Below are 16,184 nucleotides of genomic sequence, written 5' to 3' on the forward strand. Positions count from 1 at the left end.
GCTGCCCTGCTGCCAGCCCAGCAGTGTCTGTGTGCCCCTCCCCCAGGCAGTGCAGTGTGGGGGAAGCCTGTGGGCCAGCCTGCCAGCAGACATCCAAGTGTGTGGGCAGCCCAGCAGGGGCCACGTTTCACTGCCAAGGTCCAGAAACAGACTCTGGCCTGTTCTGAGATTGGGATCAAATCTAGCAGATAGATGTAGCTCCAGCACTGTGGGTCAAGAAGCCTCATGGCGCAGGGAGATGCAGACCTGATGGACTGTATCCCTATGCCCCATGGCTCAGGGGATGCCAGACCTGGGGGACTGGATCATAGGAATGGCCATATGGGTCAGACCAATGGTCCGTCTAGCCCAGTATCTTGTCTCTGACCGTCGTCAGTGACAGATGCTGTTGGAGGTTTAGAGATGTTCGGAGCATGGGATTGCATCCATGACCCTCTTGGCTTATAGCCACTGATGGACCTGTCCTCCATGAATTTATCTAATTCTTTTTTTAACCCATTATACCTTTGGCCTTCACAGCATCCCCTGGCAATGAGTTCCACAGGTTGACTGTGCGTTGTGTGAAGAAATACTTCCTTATTTTCGGTTTTAACCTGCTGCCTATTAATTACATTGGGTGACCCCTGGTTCTTGTGTTGTGTGAAGGGGTAAATAACACTTCCTTGTTCACTTTCTCCACACCATTCATGATTTTATAGACCTCTATCTTATCCCTCTTTAGTCCTCTCTTTTCTAAGCTGAACAGCCCCAGTCTTTTTGATCTCTCCTAGTATGGAAGTTGTTCTATACCCCTAATCATTTTTATTGCCCTTCTTTGCACCTTTTCCAATTCTAATATATCTTTTTTGAGATGGGGTGACTAGAACTGCATGAATTTATACAGAGGTATTATGGTATTTTCTGTCTTATCCTCCCTTTCCTAACATTCTGTTTGCTTTTTTGGCTGCCAATGCACATTGAATGGATGCTTTCAAAGAACTATCCAAAATGACTCCAAGATCTCTTTCTTGAGTGGTAACAACTAATTTAGACCCCATCATTTTGTATGTATTGTTGGGATTATTTTTTCCAATATGCATTACTTTGAACTTAACAATGTTGAATTTCACCTGCCATTTTGTCACCCAGTTTTGTGACATCACTTTGTAACTCTTAAATCAGCTTTGGACTCAACTATTTTGAGTAATTTTGTGTGGTCTGCAAATTGTGCCACCCTACTGTTCACCCCCTTTTCCAGATCATATATGAATACGTTGATCATCACAGGGCCCTATACACTATTATGTATCCCACTATTTACCTCTCTCCATTCTGAAAAATTGACCATTTATTTCTACCCTTTGTTTCCTGTTTTTTAACCAGTTACTGATTCATGAGAGGACCTTCCCTCTTATTCCATGACTGCTTAGTGAGGGACCTTGTCAAAAGCTTTCGGAAAGTCCAAGTACACTATATCCACAGGATCACCCTTGTTCAGATGCTTAATTCCCTGAAAGAATCCTAATAGATTGGTGAGGCATGATTTCCCTTTACAAAAGGCATGTTGACTCTTCCCCAACACATCATGTTTACCTATGTGTCTGATAATTTTGTTCTTTTGCTATAGTTCAAATTATGCTTACCAGCCTGTAATTGCCAGGATCACCTCTGGAGCTGGTACAGAGGCTGATTTAAGCCATAGGTTACATACTAAAGTTAGTAGTTCTGCAATTTCATATTTGAGCTCCTTCAAGAACTCTTGGGTGATGCCATCTGGTTCTGGTGCCTTATTATGGTCTAATTTGATCTGTTTGTTCCAAAACCTCCTCTAACTGATACTTCAGTCTGGGACAGTTCCTCAGATTTGTTATCTAAAAAGAATGGCCCAGGTGTGGGGATCTCCCTCCACATCTGCAGTGAAGGCTGATGCAAAGAATTCATGCATCTTCTCTGCAATGGCCTTGTCTTCCTTTTTTTTTAGCACCTTGATCATTCAGTGGTCCCACTGAATTGTTTGGGCGGCTTCCTGCTTCTGCTGTACTTACTTTTTTTTCCGTTAATTTGTGTGCCCTTAGCTAGCTGCTCTTCAAATTCTTTCTTGGCCTGCTTTATTATACTTTTACACTTGACTTACCAGTGTTCATGTGCCTTTCTATTTTCCTCACTAGGATTTGACTTCTAATTATTAAAGGATTCCTTTTTGCCTCTGCTGTTTAGCCAAGGTGGCATTTTTTTTTATCCTCTTACTGTCTTTCTTTTTATTTAGGGTATACATTTAGTTTGAGCCTCTGTTATAGTGTTTTTACATAGTTCCCATGCAGCTTGCAGGCATTTCACTCTTGTGACTGTTCCTTTTAATTTCCATTTAACTAGCTTCCTCATTTTTGTGTAGTTCCCCTTTTTGAAGTTAAACACTACCATGGTGGGTTTCTTTAGTATTTCCCCCACTAAAAGGATGTTAAATTTAATGACAGTATGGTTACTATTGCCAAGCAGTTCAGCTCTAGTGTCTTCTTGGACCTCCTGTGCACCACTTAGAACTAAATCCAGAATTGCCTCTCCCCTGGTGGGTTCCAGGACTAGCTGCTCCAAGAAGCAGTTGTTTATGGTGTCTAGAAATTTTACCTCTGCATCACTCCCTGAGCTGACATGTACCCAGTCAATATAAGGATAGTTAAAGTCACCCATTATTACTGCAGTTTCTGCTTTTGTAGCTGTCAGGATCCTAACAAGGACAGTTCTTGGGACCAAGCATCAGAACAGGATCAGACCTGAGGCTAGAAGTAGCAGCAAAGTTTGTAGTCAGGTTCCAGGCCAGGGTCAATACCAAGGGTCCGAGTCAGGGTCTGGAGGCAAAGTTCAACTCAAGCCAAGGTAAAACCAGGGGCAGGAATGGTCATAGCAGCTACAAGAGAGCCACACAGTTACCTGGACACTTCCTGGAATGCCCTTTGGGTTTATTAGGGCAGGGGGCCAATCAGGGGCCATGAGGCTGCTGCCTGTCAGACCCCTTGAGGCGGAAGTTCCCATAGTCTGTGTCCACTGTGGTTGTGGGCTGTAAAATACAAGTTGGTTATAGTGGCAGCATATAGCTGTTAGCTGCCTAGTAGCTTTACAAGTCTGGGGCTCTAGACCTGTAGGGGCCTCTCTGTAGCTGCTCTAATCTCCTTTAGTATTTCACCGTCACTGTTACCAGCGTAGGAGTGGTTGGTGCTATAGTCCTATTGCTGTACTCTTATTATTCAAGCATGGAATTTCTATCCCTAGAGATTCTACGCCACGGTATGGTTTGTTCTATCTAAGATTTTTGCCTTATTTAACTCTGTGCCATTTTAGCACATGGTGCCACTCCCCCACTAGTACAAACTACTCTGTCCTTCCTGTATATTTCATACCCTGGTATTAAGTGTGTCCGAATGATTATCCTCATTCCGCCAAGTTTCCGTGATGCCTGTTATATCAATATCCTCATTTCATACCAGGCACTCTAGTTCACCCATCTTAGTATTTCGATTTCTAGCATTTGTATATAAGCACTTGTACATTTTGTCAATATTCAGTTGCTTCCTTCATGTGTTATATTTAAATGGGACGCTTTTATGTTTGACTGCTCCTCACTGGCTCCTACCTGTACTTTACCAGCTTCTTTCCTATCCTCTTTACTAGGATATAGACTTCCTCCTTTAATAAAGTCATCCCTAAGGGATGTCTGCACCCAGACCATGTGCTCTCCACACCTGTTGGCTTTCCCGCAGCCCTTAGTTTAGAAAATCCTCTACAAACATGGGCGGAAGGTGAACCCTGGGCTTGGGGAGGCTAGCCCCTGGCGTGGCCCACCCCTTCTGCCCGAGGCCCCACTTCCCTTCTGCTGCTGGAGCCCAAAGCCCCTGCCAGCCCTGGCCGCCCTAGCGCCCCCAACCCCGGAGTGCCCCCCCCCAAGCCCTGGAGCTACAGGCAGGTGGGTGGTGCTGCCTCCCCGCAAGTCCTGGAGTGCTGGGCAGGCAGGTGGTGTGGCCCCCGCTCCAGCCCTGGAGTGCCAGGTGGGTGGCACGGCCCCAGCCCTGGAGTGCCAGGCAAGTGGGCGACGTGGTCCCCATCCTCAGTTCTGGAGTGTTGGGCAGCCAGCCAGCGCAGTCCCCCCTCCCCAGCCTCAGAGTGCTGGGTAGGTGGGCGACGTGGTCCCCACCCTCAGCTCCGGAGTGTTGGGTGGCCAGCCAGCGCAGTCCCCCCTCCCCAGCCCCAGAGTGCTGGGCAGGTGGTGTGGCCTCTGGCCCCGGAGCTCTGGGCAGGTGGGCAGCACGAGCACCGGGTCCGGCTGCCCGGAGTCCCTGGCCACAGGCCGGCCCCGGCCCCAGCCCAGGACTCTGACCATGGGGGAAGAGCCGCAGAGCGCTGGGAAGCAGGAGGAGGCCTAGGAGCAGAGCACGTGTGGGACCACACAGGGCTGTTTGGGGAGGCACAGCTCTCCTGCACCCCGGCCTTCAATACCTGCCACCCATGTCTACAACCTTCTTAATTTTACATGCCAGCAATCTGGTTCCATTTTGGTTAAGATGGAGACCATCGTTCCTGTATAGGCTGCCCCTTTCCCCAAATGTTTCTCAGTTCCTAATAAATCTAAACCCCTCCTCCCTACACCATTGTCTCATCTGCACAGTGAAACCCTGCAGTTCTGCCTGTCTAACTGGCCCTGTGCATGGAACTGGAAACATTTCAGAGAATGCCACTATGGAGATCCTGGACTTCAGTCTCTTACCTAGCAGCCTAAATTTCACCTCCAGGATCTCTTGCCTACATTTCCCCGTGTCACTGGTACCTACACATACCACAGCCACTGGCTCCTCCCGAGCACTCCACATAAGTCTGTCTAGATGTCTCGTGAGATCTGCAACCTTCTCACCAGGCAAGCTGTTCTCCCGGCCATCAGAACTCCCAATTCTCTTTATTTCTAATAACCAAATTCCCCATTACTATTACCGGCTCTTCCTGATAACGGGATCCTCAAACTGGGGAAGTGAATCCCAATGCCCCACAGCCCAGGGGGATCCCAGACCTTAGCTACTGGGCTGGACCAGCCCTATTATCTCCTTTTGATATGTTTTTCAGGAAGTGCAGTGACTGAGCTCCACTCATTTATGCAGCTACCCTGTTGCATGTTAAATGTCAAATCTTTGTTTGTTAGTTGCCCAGTGATCTGCTCTTATACGACCACCCAGACAGCGTCAGGGTTGGGAGAGCTTCAGTGTTATCAGCTAGACCTGGCCACACAGGACAATCCCAGATCCCAAGACCCCTCTGAAATCTGGGGCAGTTTGGATCCAGAAGCCGAGTTGGATTTCACAGCTGCCTGGTATATCGCCAAAGGGCTGAGCCCACTCACTGGAGCCCATCACTGTCAAAAGTTCACATCTGGGTGCAGATTTCAAGGCTACAGCCCATCTGTACTGCAGACAGTATCTGGGCGCATGGTGCTTTCATTCAACTGGCCTCACTGAATTCAGTGGGGTCGCCATGGTGCGATGGGAGATTTGGTCCCTTTTTTAAATATCACTTAAGGCGATTCTGCTCCAGCAAGAGAAAAGGCTCTCAGGTGTTTAACATTGGGTGCCAAACGTTCTAGAGTCAATTACCTTCCCAGGAACCAACCCGAGCCCTGTGAGAAGAAGGAAAGCAGAAAAGAGCTAAACCTACTGCTCCAGACGTGTACTCCTTCCTTAGTTCTATGCCCATTGAAATCAGTGGGAGCTTGGCCTTGGGAAAGGCAGAGGAAAAAGCTCAGGGCATGTGTGGCTTCGAGATCAGTGTGGGAGCAGTTGTGCCCACCCAGGCAGTGCTTCTCCTGGCACTGAGGGGTGTGGCAAGACACAGACAATGTCAGGTGAAGGCAGAGGAGAGAGATAGAGTCCTTGTACCTCTGCTCCATGCTGCTCCCCTGCAGATCAGCAAGGCACAGGCTGGCTTGGAGAGCGGTGCTGACTCCCAAGACTGGAGCCTCCCTCTGCCTTTGTACTCGCCTGACAATACAGGAGTAAAAATAACCAGCCCGCATTCGCAGTGAGATAAAAGCGAGGTTTGCCTTTTGTGTCTCTCTGGGCAGGAGGACAGCAGCACCAATGGAGCTGCGTGGATGTGACACATGGGAATTTCTGACATATCTCTTCCCACTCTGACCTTGACAGACACAATAAAAAGGGGCTTCACTGCACACCCACAGCCAATCAGTCCTATAACCAAGGTTGGTAATAAAGAGCATGTCTGTGTGCATGCTTCTCTGTGCTGCTAACCCGCTTCCCTGCCAGCAGGACAGGAGCTCCAGAGGGACAGGACTGGGTACTAACTGGGGGGTGCAGAGAGGGTGGGTCGGAGCAGCCTGAATCTGAGATAGATGGGATGTAGGAAAGAGCGTATTTAATGAGATCTGGGGAATCTGGGAAGTTCCTGGTACCAGCGCTTGTTACAATGCTTGAATCGATGCGGCATTTCTGAGTTCTGTTGCATGGTATTGTATTGTATGGAGGATAGGAAATAATGCCACAATATCTCTTGTCAGCGCAGCTGCTATGGCAGCCGCCGAGAAGGCACTCGAGAGCTTTCAGGGGTTAACGCTCTCACCCTTCTTTTTCCTGGTCTCCACTCCAATATTTACTTTGGAGCAGGGACCCTTGTATTCTTATGGGGTTTGCAAAAGTGGCACCTGCCTCTGAGGAGCTACAGAGCAGGAACTGCGCTGCCAGAGGTGATCGTGAAAAGCGGGCTTCTCTCTGCCGCCTTGGCTGCTGGTGGAAATCCAAATGTGCAGTGGGTAGATTTCAGCAGACTCAGGATCGAAGCTCTGTTTCCACCCACTAAGAGAGACAGCCGAGATGTGCATTGCAATATAGATGGTAGGCGTACAGTGTGGTTAGTAATTACATTGGCAGATCTGGGGCTGTTTATTACTGCTGTTATCCTCCCGGGCCCTCTTAAGTTCATGGAATGTTTGAAAATTGTATCTGCCCTCTGTAAGCAGCCTGTGGACTGGCATTGTCTCTCTGGACTGACTCCGTGTCTCTACTTTCCCTCCATTTCAGGGCTCACAAGTCTTTGGCTTCTTCTTTCTTTGCTGCTGCCCAGTCTTCTCCCTCCCGGCAGGCAAGATGGCTATGCTGGACTTGAGCGAGTTCGGGGAGGCTGCTGACTTCCTCCGGAAGAGCTACACAGAGCAGCTCAAGCTTCAAACTATCCCATTCGATGGTAAGATCAGCAGCACCTTGAGCCTGGCACATGCTGGTCACATGGGCTCTCATGTCCATGGCCTGGTTTGCAGAGTATTCCCAGCTCCCTTCCCAGTGTTGTGGACCCTGGTAGGGTTTTGTAGCATCATTTTGTCCCGTGCTTCTCATACGCTCCTGCAGCAGTGGAATCCCCCCACCTGCAGCCCTGCTCTTGTGCTCACTGGTAAGAAGTCAGAGGACCAGAATAACTCAGCGTTAGTGAAAGGCGGCAGCTGCTTTTGGCAGTCACTGTGGTTCTCAGTGTGGAGGGTAACAAGGTGGCTGTTGATCTGCGCCTAGGTAAAGTGCCCAGAAGGACTGAGGGAGCCAGCAATGCCTGTTCCACAGAAACAGATCTCAGCAAAGCCCTCCTCCCATTTCACTTTGGTGATGAACAGGGATCATCATAGATTTGGGTGACAGATTCTTCATATTATCCTTCCACTCGTTCCATCACCATTGCTGCACAGCTAGAGTGTGCCTGGGTTAAAAAAGCCCTGGATTTGTGCCAGGATACATTTTGGAGGGCTAATAAATAAATCGGGGGGAGGGACGAATTTTGTATTCCCTAAACTGTGTTTTCCACGTCTCCCCAAAAATGCAGCAAACAACAGACCAAAATCAATCTTAGCATTAATTGGGGAAAATTAAACAAGCACCCAGCATGAAAACTCCCAGGAAATCCCGGTCAAATGACCACAAATACTGGAAGGAAAAAACAAATGTCCCTTAATATTGCTAGATTGTGTTCTTACTGCTCTCTGGAAGCTAGTGACAAGAGCAAACAGTTCCCTTCGCTTCAGACTGAGTTTTCTTCTCTTTTCTTTTGGACCTGAAGGTAAGAAACGAGCTTGGATCCCAGATGACAAGGAAGCCTATGTCGAGGTTGAAATCAAAGAAATCTCTGGTGGCAAAGTCATCGTGGAAACCAAAAATAAAGAAGTAAGCAAAACAATCCTGATTTTTAAAGTTTGGTTTTCAAAGGACGGCCATAGGAATGGGGGAAAGAAGCACAGAGGAAAGGAATGCATGGGGGAGGGGGGGGCACGTATGTGTGAACAGCTCATCTCTGAAACTAGACAAGTTCTTACTTATAGCACGTAAGTGATCAACCTGCGATCAGTCAGCTCAGTAGTGTAAATGGATTTTGTTACACCGTAATGTACAATATGCTGGCTGACTTGCCAAACATGCCAGGGCTTCAATAAACCAGCATCAAATGTTCAGTTTCAAAAAGTCCTCTCTAAACAACAGACTGCAAGAATGACAGTAGGGCTTCCCCAGCCTAGATCAGCTGGCATCTTAACAGCTGTAACAATAGCCAACAGGAGACGTCTGCTCCGTTTGCAAACAGCCAGTTGCTCCCTTGGACGAAATTATTCAGCTAATCTTGAGAGAAAACCATTCAAAGCAGGAAATAAGGTAAACTGGTGTAAATCTGGAGTTACTCCGAATTTACACCAGTACTATAGAGAGCAGACTTTGTCCAAAGATCAACATTTTAATGAACTAACTACATTGCTTGGAGGGATCACCATAGCACTCAGTGTTGCAGTATCTGGGTACCTCAGTTTCATTATAGTGTTTAGATACATATGACTAAGAGGTTGTTAAATTGTTATACACATAGAGCCAGATTCTGAACTCTGCTCTACCCACATCCATCCACTGGGCCTGATCTCACTTACACCAGTGGCAATCAGGAGTGAGTTGTCAGAAATCAAGGGAGTTACACCCGCATAGGGTCGCTGGGAGATCGGAATGAGACCCATGGAACTCAATAGAGATACTCCAGAACTACACTGGTGTAAGATCACAATCTGCTCCAGTCAATTTCTATTTACCAAAATAATATATGGTAAAAATAATTTCTGGGCCGGATTCTCCACTCCATTAGAACAGTTTTATGACAGTGTAACACCACTTCTCAACTAGGGTGACAAGATGTCCCGATAAAATCGGGACTGTCCCAATGTTTCAGGGTGTGTCCTGCGTCCCGACCGATCTTTGGTCGGGATGCAAATTGTTCCAATATCCGCCGGCAGCGCTTTTTTTTTGCTCCGCCGGCAGGGACTGACTGGCCTTTCCCCCCCCGCATGTGTCCCGATTTTTTCTTTCCTTCATCTGGCCACCCTACTTCTCAACAGAGTAACACCAGTGTAAAACTGGAGTAACTGAACAGAGAGTCATGTCCTATGTACACAGTGAACGATGTATTTCTTTGCCTTGCTATGGTGCTAGTCAATGTAATGAGCAATAGCTTACGTCTGTCAAAATCTTGAACTGGTTGGAAAACAGATTTTCTGTTCCATGAAAAATTTTGAGATTTCAAAACAACTTTCATTCTAAATTGGAACAAAAAGTCAAAACTCCGAAGTATTTAACAAAATGAAATGCCCTCAAAAACTGTTTCAGGTCAATGGAAACATTTTATTTCAATAAGTTTCATTCGATTTCAACTCTTTTTAATTTAAAAAAAATATATAAAGTAAAGTAAATTTCAAAACAAAAAGTCATTTCAAAATGAAAAATCGAGATGGGATGTTTGGTGTTTTCAAAACTTTTGTTTCCATTGTTTTCTAACTGAAACTTCATCAAAATCAATACAATTTAAACAAACAAAAACAAAAAAATCCGTTTCATTGCAATGGCATTTTCCAACAGAAAACTGTTGTGACAAAATTTTTCCAAGCAGGTCTATCTAAATCTCTAAGGCTGGGTCTACACTACCCGCCTGAATCGGCGGGTAGAAATCAACCCCTTGGGGATCAATTTATCGCGTCCCGTTGGGACGCGACAATCGATCCCCGAATCGACGCTCTTACTCCACCAGCGGAGGTGGGAGTAAGAGCTGTCGACGGGAAGCCGCAGAGGTCGATTTTGCCGCCGTCCCTACAGCGGGGTAAGTCGGCTGCGATACGTCGAATTCAGCTACGCTATTTGCGTAGCTGAATTTGCATATCTTAAATCGACACCCCCCCCCCCCCCCCCGTAATGTAGATGTAGCCTAAGCCTGCCTAAATTCTGCTTCTGGGTAATGTGAGAGCTATTCCAGTACTTAGATGTATAGGCTTAAATCAAGACACTGACAAGGGATGGTCTGTACATGTCGGCTGTTTAACGCTCCCTGTACCGTATTCTTTGAGATGACACGTAACCGGACTGCCCCATGGCCCCACTGCCTATGAAAGGAGTAAGGCACGTAGCAGCAGGAGCACTCAGCACTGACCTGTAGCACTGGATGGAAAAGAGCTGTTAGAGCAGCCGGGCCATGTGCCGGGGCCCAGGGCAGGCCCATGCTCTAGAGCATGCCTTCTGGTATTTCTGATCTCTCGCAGTGGGTTGCTCAGACAGTGCGATAAGCTTCCTCGAGAAGCAAGAAGGAGTCCGTGCCTGGGGGGAGGAATATGGCAATTTTGGCAGGTAGTAGGGGGGTCTGGCCAGATGCTCATCACCAGGGTGGCATGGTTGGTAGCTGGGAGGTCTGCCCAGAGGCAGATGGCACAGGGGAAGGAGTTGGCAGCTGGGGTGTGGACAGCAGGGCTACTTTTCACGGGGGAAGTGGAGTGGCATGAGAGCCACTCCATGGCCCTCCTTTGTCCTGTGCCCAGTGTCCCTCCTCCACCCTCACATTGCTCTGCCCCAGCAGGAGCTGTACATGGTGCTCCGGCTTGTCCTACATTAGCTGCGTGCTCCTCTGGAAGAACCCTGGGGGGGGCAGAAAAGGGGGGCAGCATGTTTTACTGCTCAGTGCAACAACAAACAAGCCTCGTCTCGGCACTGCAGGCTGGGAACCTGATGCTTTATTTAACTGCAGAGTGGGAGAAACTCCCATTGGCTAAATAGGAGGTAAGGCAAGGGCGGAGCATAGCTCCATTCTATAATACCTTGGCTAACTCACTGACCCTATCATGACCACTTTCTTACAGCTGGGCTGCTGGAGACGAGGCAAGGGAATGGGCCCTGGCAGCTAGGGGGCCTGGGAGGGGAGCCCTGCTCTGAAACATACCCCTGTGAAAGGACAGTGCAGGGCAGTCCCTCTCTGTGCTCTGGGGGAGTCCGTGTCATGGGAGCTAGTTACATGGCTCCAGATGGGATTGGGGCTTGGTCTCCTGAGGCGCTAGGTGCTGCTGTTTTTTCAATGTGCCAGCCCTGTAAAGTCACCCTGGGCCCTGAGCCAGTCCTTTCCTTCCCACCCATCATCCCCAAAGACAGAGGCCAATTCCGCCCCAGTGACACCATTAGCTTTGCTGGCTTTGCACGGCTGTCCCTGACCCGCATGGTGCAAGCAGCTCTGTGGGAGGAGCAGACAGCAGTGACCGCCCTGTTTTGTCATGTAGGCTCCCCTGTGCTCTGACTCCGACGCAGGGGGAGCAGGTCTGCAGAGCCAGACGGGGCCACAGTCATCGGGTGCATTCTCAGCGCAGTGCTGAGCACGCCTCTGGAGTGGAACGAGCTCACCCCTCAGAGCAGGTCTCCTCTACCACTTACGTCACCAAGGGGTGTGAAGCAGACTCCTCCCGCCACGAGCAATTTAAGTGCTGTCCACACCGGCGCTATGGCGATGGGAGACACTCTCCCGCCAACAAAGCATCTGCCTTTCGCGGAGGTGCGGTAATTACATCTTCTGTCAGCATAGGGCATCTTCACCAGACGCGCTGCAGTGACCCAGCTGCACTGCTGCAGCCACACCAATGTAGCACTTCTAGTGCAGATAGGGTGACCAGATGTCCCGATTTTATAGGGACTGTCCCGATTTTGGGGTCTTTTTCTTATATAGGCTCCTATTACCCCGCATCCCCTGTCCCGATTTTTTACACTTGCAGTCTGGTCACCCTAAGCACAGACCTGCCCTTGGTCTCCAGCACAATTGTCTCCTGCAGGTGCCCTCTTGTAGCATGAGCTCAGGTGCCCAGCAAATACCCCTCGCTCCCTTGCGTTCCGTATCCAGATTAGGTCATTTGTGTCATTCTCCCCTTGGCAAAAGCCAAGCCCTGCTTTTCCAAACAGTCACCACTGATGTATTCAGGCACTGCACTTCCTCCCCAGCCTGGGGGCACTGTGCCCAGCTGAGCAAAGACCTTTCACTGCCCGCCCTTGGGAGGAAAGCAGGGATGGAGACCAGGCCAGGGGTGAGGGGATGGCATCAGAGATCTGCATTCTCCTTAGACACTGCCGGGGCAGCTAGAATCTGGCCTCGGAGAGTCACAGGAGGGTATGAGGCCCAGACACGAGACTGGGCCAGATGTTGCGTCCCTTTACACTGGAGTGAATCTGGAGTGCTTCCACCAGCAGGATTTACCGTGGTGTAAATGAGATCAGAATCAAGCCCTTTGTACGACAGATGGGAGCAAACAGCGTGGTGTCCTGTCAGTGCTAATGGTGACTGCGGGGCCTGGTCCCGGCTGGAAGGAACCAAGGACAAACTCAGGCTCCCCTGCTTTGCTTCCTCCCTGCAGACCCGTGTTGTCAAGGAGGACGACATCCAGCAGATGAACCCTCCCAAGTTTGATATGATTGAGGACATGGCCATGCTAACGCATCTCAACGAGGCCTCGGTGCTATACAACCTGAAGCGCCGCTACGCTCACTGGATGATCTATGTAAGTGAAGCTGTACAGGGCGTGAGGGTGACACGTAGAGCCCTGGCCAGCACACTCAGAGGTCAACGCTGATTCAAATGGTACCAACTCAAAACTACCACAGATTTCTCCCCTTGATTGTCCCAGATTACTGGCTATCCCAGCCAGGGTCATGTCGAATCAGGATAGTTATGCCCTGGATTTGTCATGCCTCAGGAACCCCTCCCACTCAGTATTCCTCGTGACATGGGAGTCATATAGATGCATTAGAAATCCCCAGGCAGACTTAGGTAGAAAAAGAGGTAGATTTATATGCACTGATTAGACTCACTTGGAAAACATATTAAAGAGAAATAAGCCTCCGGGCTGATCTTGGGATGCCAGGTGAAGAGACTCGCTCACCACGGAGTCTGCAAAACAAAACACAATTCAAGATGCTTCCCAAAATTCCTAACACTGGAAGGATTTCTAGATAAGCAGGGGTGGCTCTAGCTTTTTGCCGCCCCAAGCACGGCAGGCAGGCTGCCTTCGGCGGCGCACCTGTGGGAGGTCCCCGGTCCCACGGATTCGGCGGCATGCCTGCGGGAGATCCGCTGGTCCCGTGGCTTCAGCGTACCCGCTGCCAAATTGCCGCAGAATCCGCGGGACCGGCGGACCTCCCGCAGGCAAGCCACCGAAGGCAGCCTGACTGCCGCCCTCGCAGGGACCGGCAGGGCGCCCCCCGCAGCTTGCCGCCCCAGGCATGCGCTTGGAACGCTGGTGCCTGGAGCCGCCATTGAAGATAAGGCTAAAGCTGGCTGCCCTGAGGACATCCGAGGAGACGCTAACGGTGGCTTTCCAGGAGGGAAAACTGCCTGGGTGGAGGGGATAGCGATGGATAGACCTGCTGCCCATGGGGTGGGAGAGGAATGTCACCATTAAGGTAAGGTAGGTTGGCAGTACAAGGGAATGTCACTGTTAAGGCTGGTTGCATCTTTGTTCTGTAATAGGCTAAGGAAGCAGCATGGTGCAGACAGGTGGGCTCCATTGCGGCATCTCTAGCTCTGAGCCCAGTGGTTTTGAAAAGTCTTTGTCCTGCTGTGTTGAGGCAGCTCTGTCCCTCTGCACTCACTTGCCTCCTCTCTGCTCTCAGACCTATTCAGGTTTGTTCTGTGTCACCATAAACCCCTACAAGTGGCTGCCAGTCTACACCTCCCCTGTGGTAGCAGTCTATAAGGGCAAGCGGAGGTCAGAGGTCCCGCCCCACATCTACTCCATTGCGGACAACGCCTACAACGACATGTTGCGCAGTAAGCTTCTATCTTTCCTCCCTCTCCTCCCTGTGCTCGCCCCCGAGCGGAGGTGGGACCTTGTTCACTGTGAGGGGGACTGCGGGGAGGGCATTGTGGCATCACCTCACAAGAGGAAACTAATGCACAGTAGCACAGATGGGCCTGGATCAAACCCAGCTCCAGAGAAACGCGACCGTCTGTGTCCGGACTGGGCTCAGAACGGGAGTTCTGGACCACTGTTAAAAACACTGATTACAAGCAAGTCTGACCAGTAACCAATAGCACCTTTCCTCCAGCAAAACAGACTCCGGGTGGGCGTCAGAGCCTGTATCTCGAGGGATCACCACACGCAGCCCTGGCATTTAGCTGGCCTGAACCAGGCTGCCCAGCCCCCATGGTGCCATGTAACAATCCCCTAAAAGGGGATATGACCCATAAATTACCTTGGCTGGACAGTCAGGGTGATGAGGAGAAAGGGCACCTACCTGCATGGACTCTGGGCTGCTCTGGCAGTGCTGAGGCCAGGGCCTTGGCAGCACAGTGGGCTGGCGCAGGCTCGTGCTGTGGGGCCAGGTCTAGAGAAGGAGGGGAAGATACAGCAGGATAAAAAGAAACACTCTAGAAATGTCAAGACACCAGGGGTGCCAGTCCCCTGGAGCCTGAGGGAACTCCCGCACCCACAGCCTCATTTTGGACCTTTCGGACTGGGAAAGCTTGGTGTTAATAAGTCAGGTGAACATAGTCACCGGCCCAGCCAGGAGGGGCTGTGGATGAAGGGGGAATACCATGGTCACTGACCAGCCAGGAGGGGCTGTGGATGAAGGGGGAATCCCCAGGGTCACTGACCAGCCAGGAGGGGCTGTGGATGAAGGGGGAATCTCCAGGGTCACTGACCAGCCAGGAGGGGCTGTGGATGAAGGGGGAATCCCCAGGGTCACTGACCAGCCAGGAGAGGCTGTGGATGAGGGGGAATCCCCAGGGTCACTAATAGCCAGGACAGGCTGTGGATGAAGGCAGAATCCCCAGGGTCACTGATAGCCAGGACAGGCTGTGGATGAAGGCGGAATCCCCAGGGTCACTGATAGCCAGGACAGGCTGTGGATGAAGGCGGAATCCCCAGGGTCACTGATAGCCAGGACAGGCTGTGGATGAAGGGGGAATCCCCAGGGTCACTAATAGCCAGGACAGGCTGTGGATGAAGGGGGAATCCCCAGGGTCACTGATAGCCAGGAGAGGCTGTGGATGAGGGGGAATACCATGGTCACTGACCAGACAGGTGGGGCTGTGGATGAACAGGGAAAACGCAGACCCACGGCAGCCCTGGAGCGTTTTCAGAGCTCCAAGCGATCTCAGTATGTTTCAGTCTAACACTGGCTCTTTCTTTTCCAGATCGTGAGAACCAGTCCATGCTCATCACGTAAGTGACCCATGCTTCCCTTCGTGGGCCATTGTTCCCTGCCTGCATTGTACGTGTCTCTGGGTTAGGCTCCTGGGCCCAATTCTCCTGCGGGGCGGGGGAGGGGATGAATGAGGGGACTGCACGATACAAGTTGTCTTTGGGGTCCCTGGCAGTGGTTTACTCTCCCCTGTCATTTGGACTGACCCATTGACTAGCAGCCTTCCCCCCATGAGATGTGATGCCCCCAGCTGCATCCCCTCACAACCGTCAGACCACCTGGCTCCTCATGAGGTCCCCAGCCAGGCCTCGCTGGCTGCCACCCCCCCCAAACAAGTCTCCGTCACACCCCCACCATCGGCTGCCAGAGCCCCTCCAGGGCAGCCCGTCTGGTGACAGTGGCAAGGGCCGCTGCTCACCCTGCGCTTGGTGCTGGCATTACAGGGCAGGAATCTCCCAAGTGGGTCCCCTGGAGCAATGTGTTTCCCAGTCCCAGCCCCGGGGCTGGCCACACGGAGTGTGGTGCTAGCCCACAACTGGGGGAGCTAAGGCCTTGTGCCCGGGAGGAACATGCATGGTGCTCCTGAACAGGACTGGTGGGCAGAGGAGGCAGCCAGGCCCAGGAGCGTGATGGGGGAGGGGGCAGGCAATTTAAGTTCAAGTGACATATAGATGAGGGCTATATAAAGTTCTCTGAAGGGCC

The 16,184-nt window shown here is 50.7% G+C and overlaps 1 protein-coding gene across 5 annotated transcripts in view; it reads left to right on the forward strand.

Moving 5' to 3' along the window:
• Positions 1 to 6,072: 6,072 nt before the first annotated feature.
• The window catches only part of MYH7B (myosin heavy chain 7B), a 54,179-nt gene continuing 44,067 nt past the window's right edge, over positions 6,073 to 16,184 (forward strand). For 3 of the 5 annotated variants that reach the window (XR_006175554.2, XM_005295419.5, XM_042854968.2), the window contains exons 1-6: positions 6,073 to 6,214; positions 7,050 to 7,212; positions 8,071 to 8,174; positions 12,692 to 12,835; positions 13,947 to 14,103; positions 15,475 to 15,502. Coding sequence is in view for 3 of the 5 variants with exons in the window: in XM_005295419.5 (XP_005295476.1) it covers positions 6,116 to 6,214; positions 7,050 to 7,212; positions 8,071 to 8,174; positions 12,692 to 12,835; positions 13,947 to 14,103; positions 15,475 to 15,502 (695 nt within the window). In the remaining 2 variants the exon portion in view is untranslated. Of the gene's footprint in view, positions 6,215 to 6,746; positions 6,864 to 7,049; positions 7,213 to 8,070; positions 8,175 to 12,691; positions 12,836 to 13,946; positions 14,104 to 15,474; positions 15,503 to 16,184 lie in introns of those variants that run through there. The other 2 variants (XM_042854967.2, XM_042854969.2) reach the window with 2 other exon arrangements.

This window comes from Chrysemys picta, chromosome 13 (genome assembly GCF_011386835.1).
Source record: "Chrysemys picta bellii isolate R12L10 chromosome 13, ASM1138683v2, whole genome shotgun sequence".
NCBI lineage: Eukaryota > Metazoa > Chordata > Testudines > Emydidae > Chrysemys > Chrysemys picta.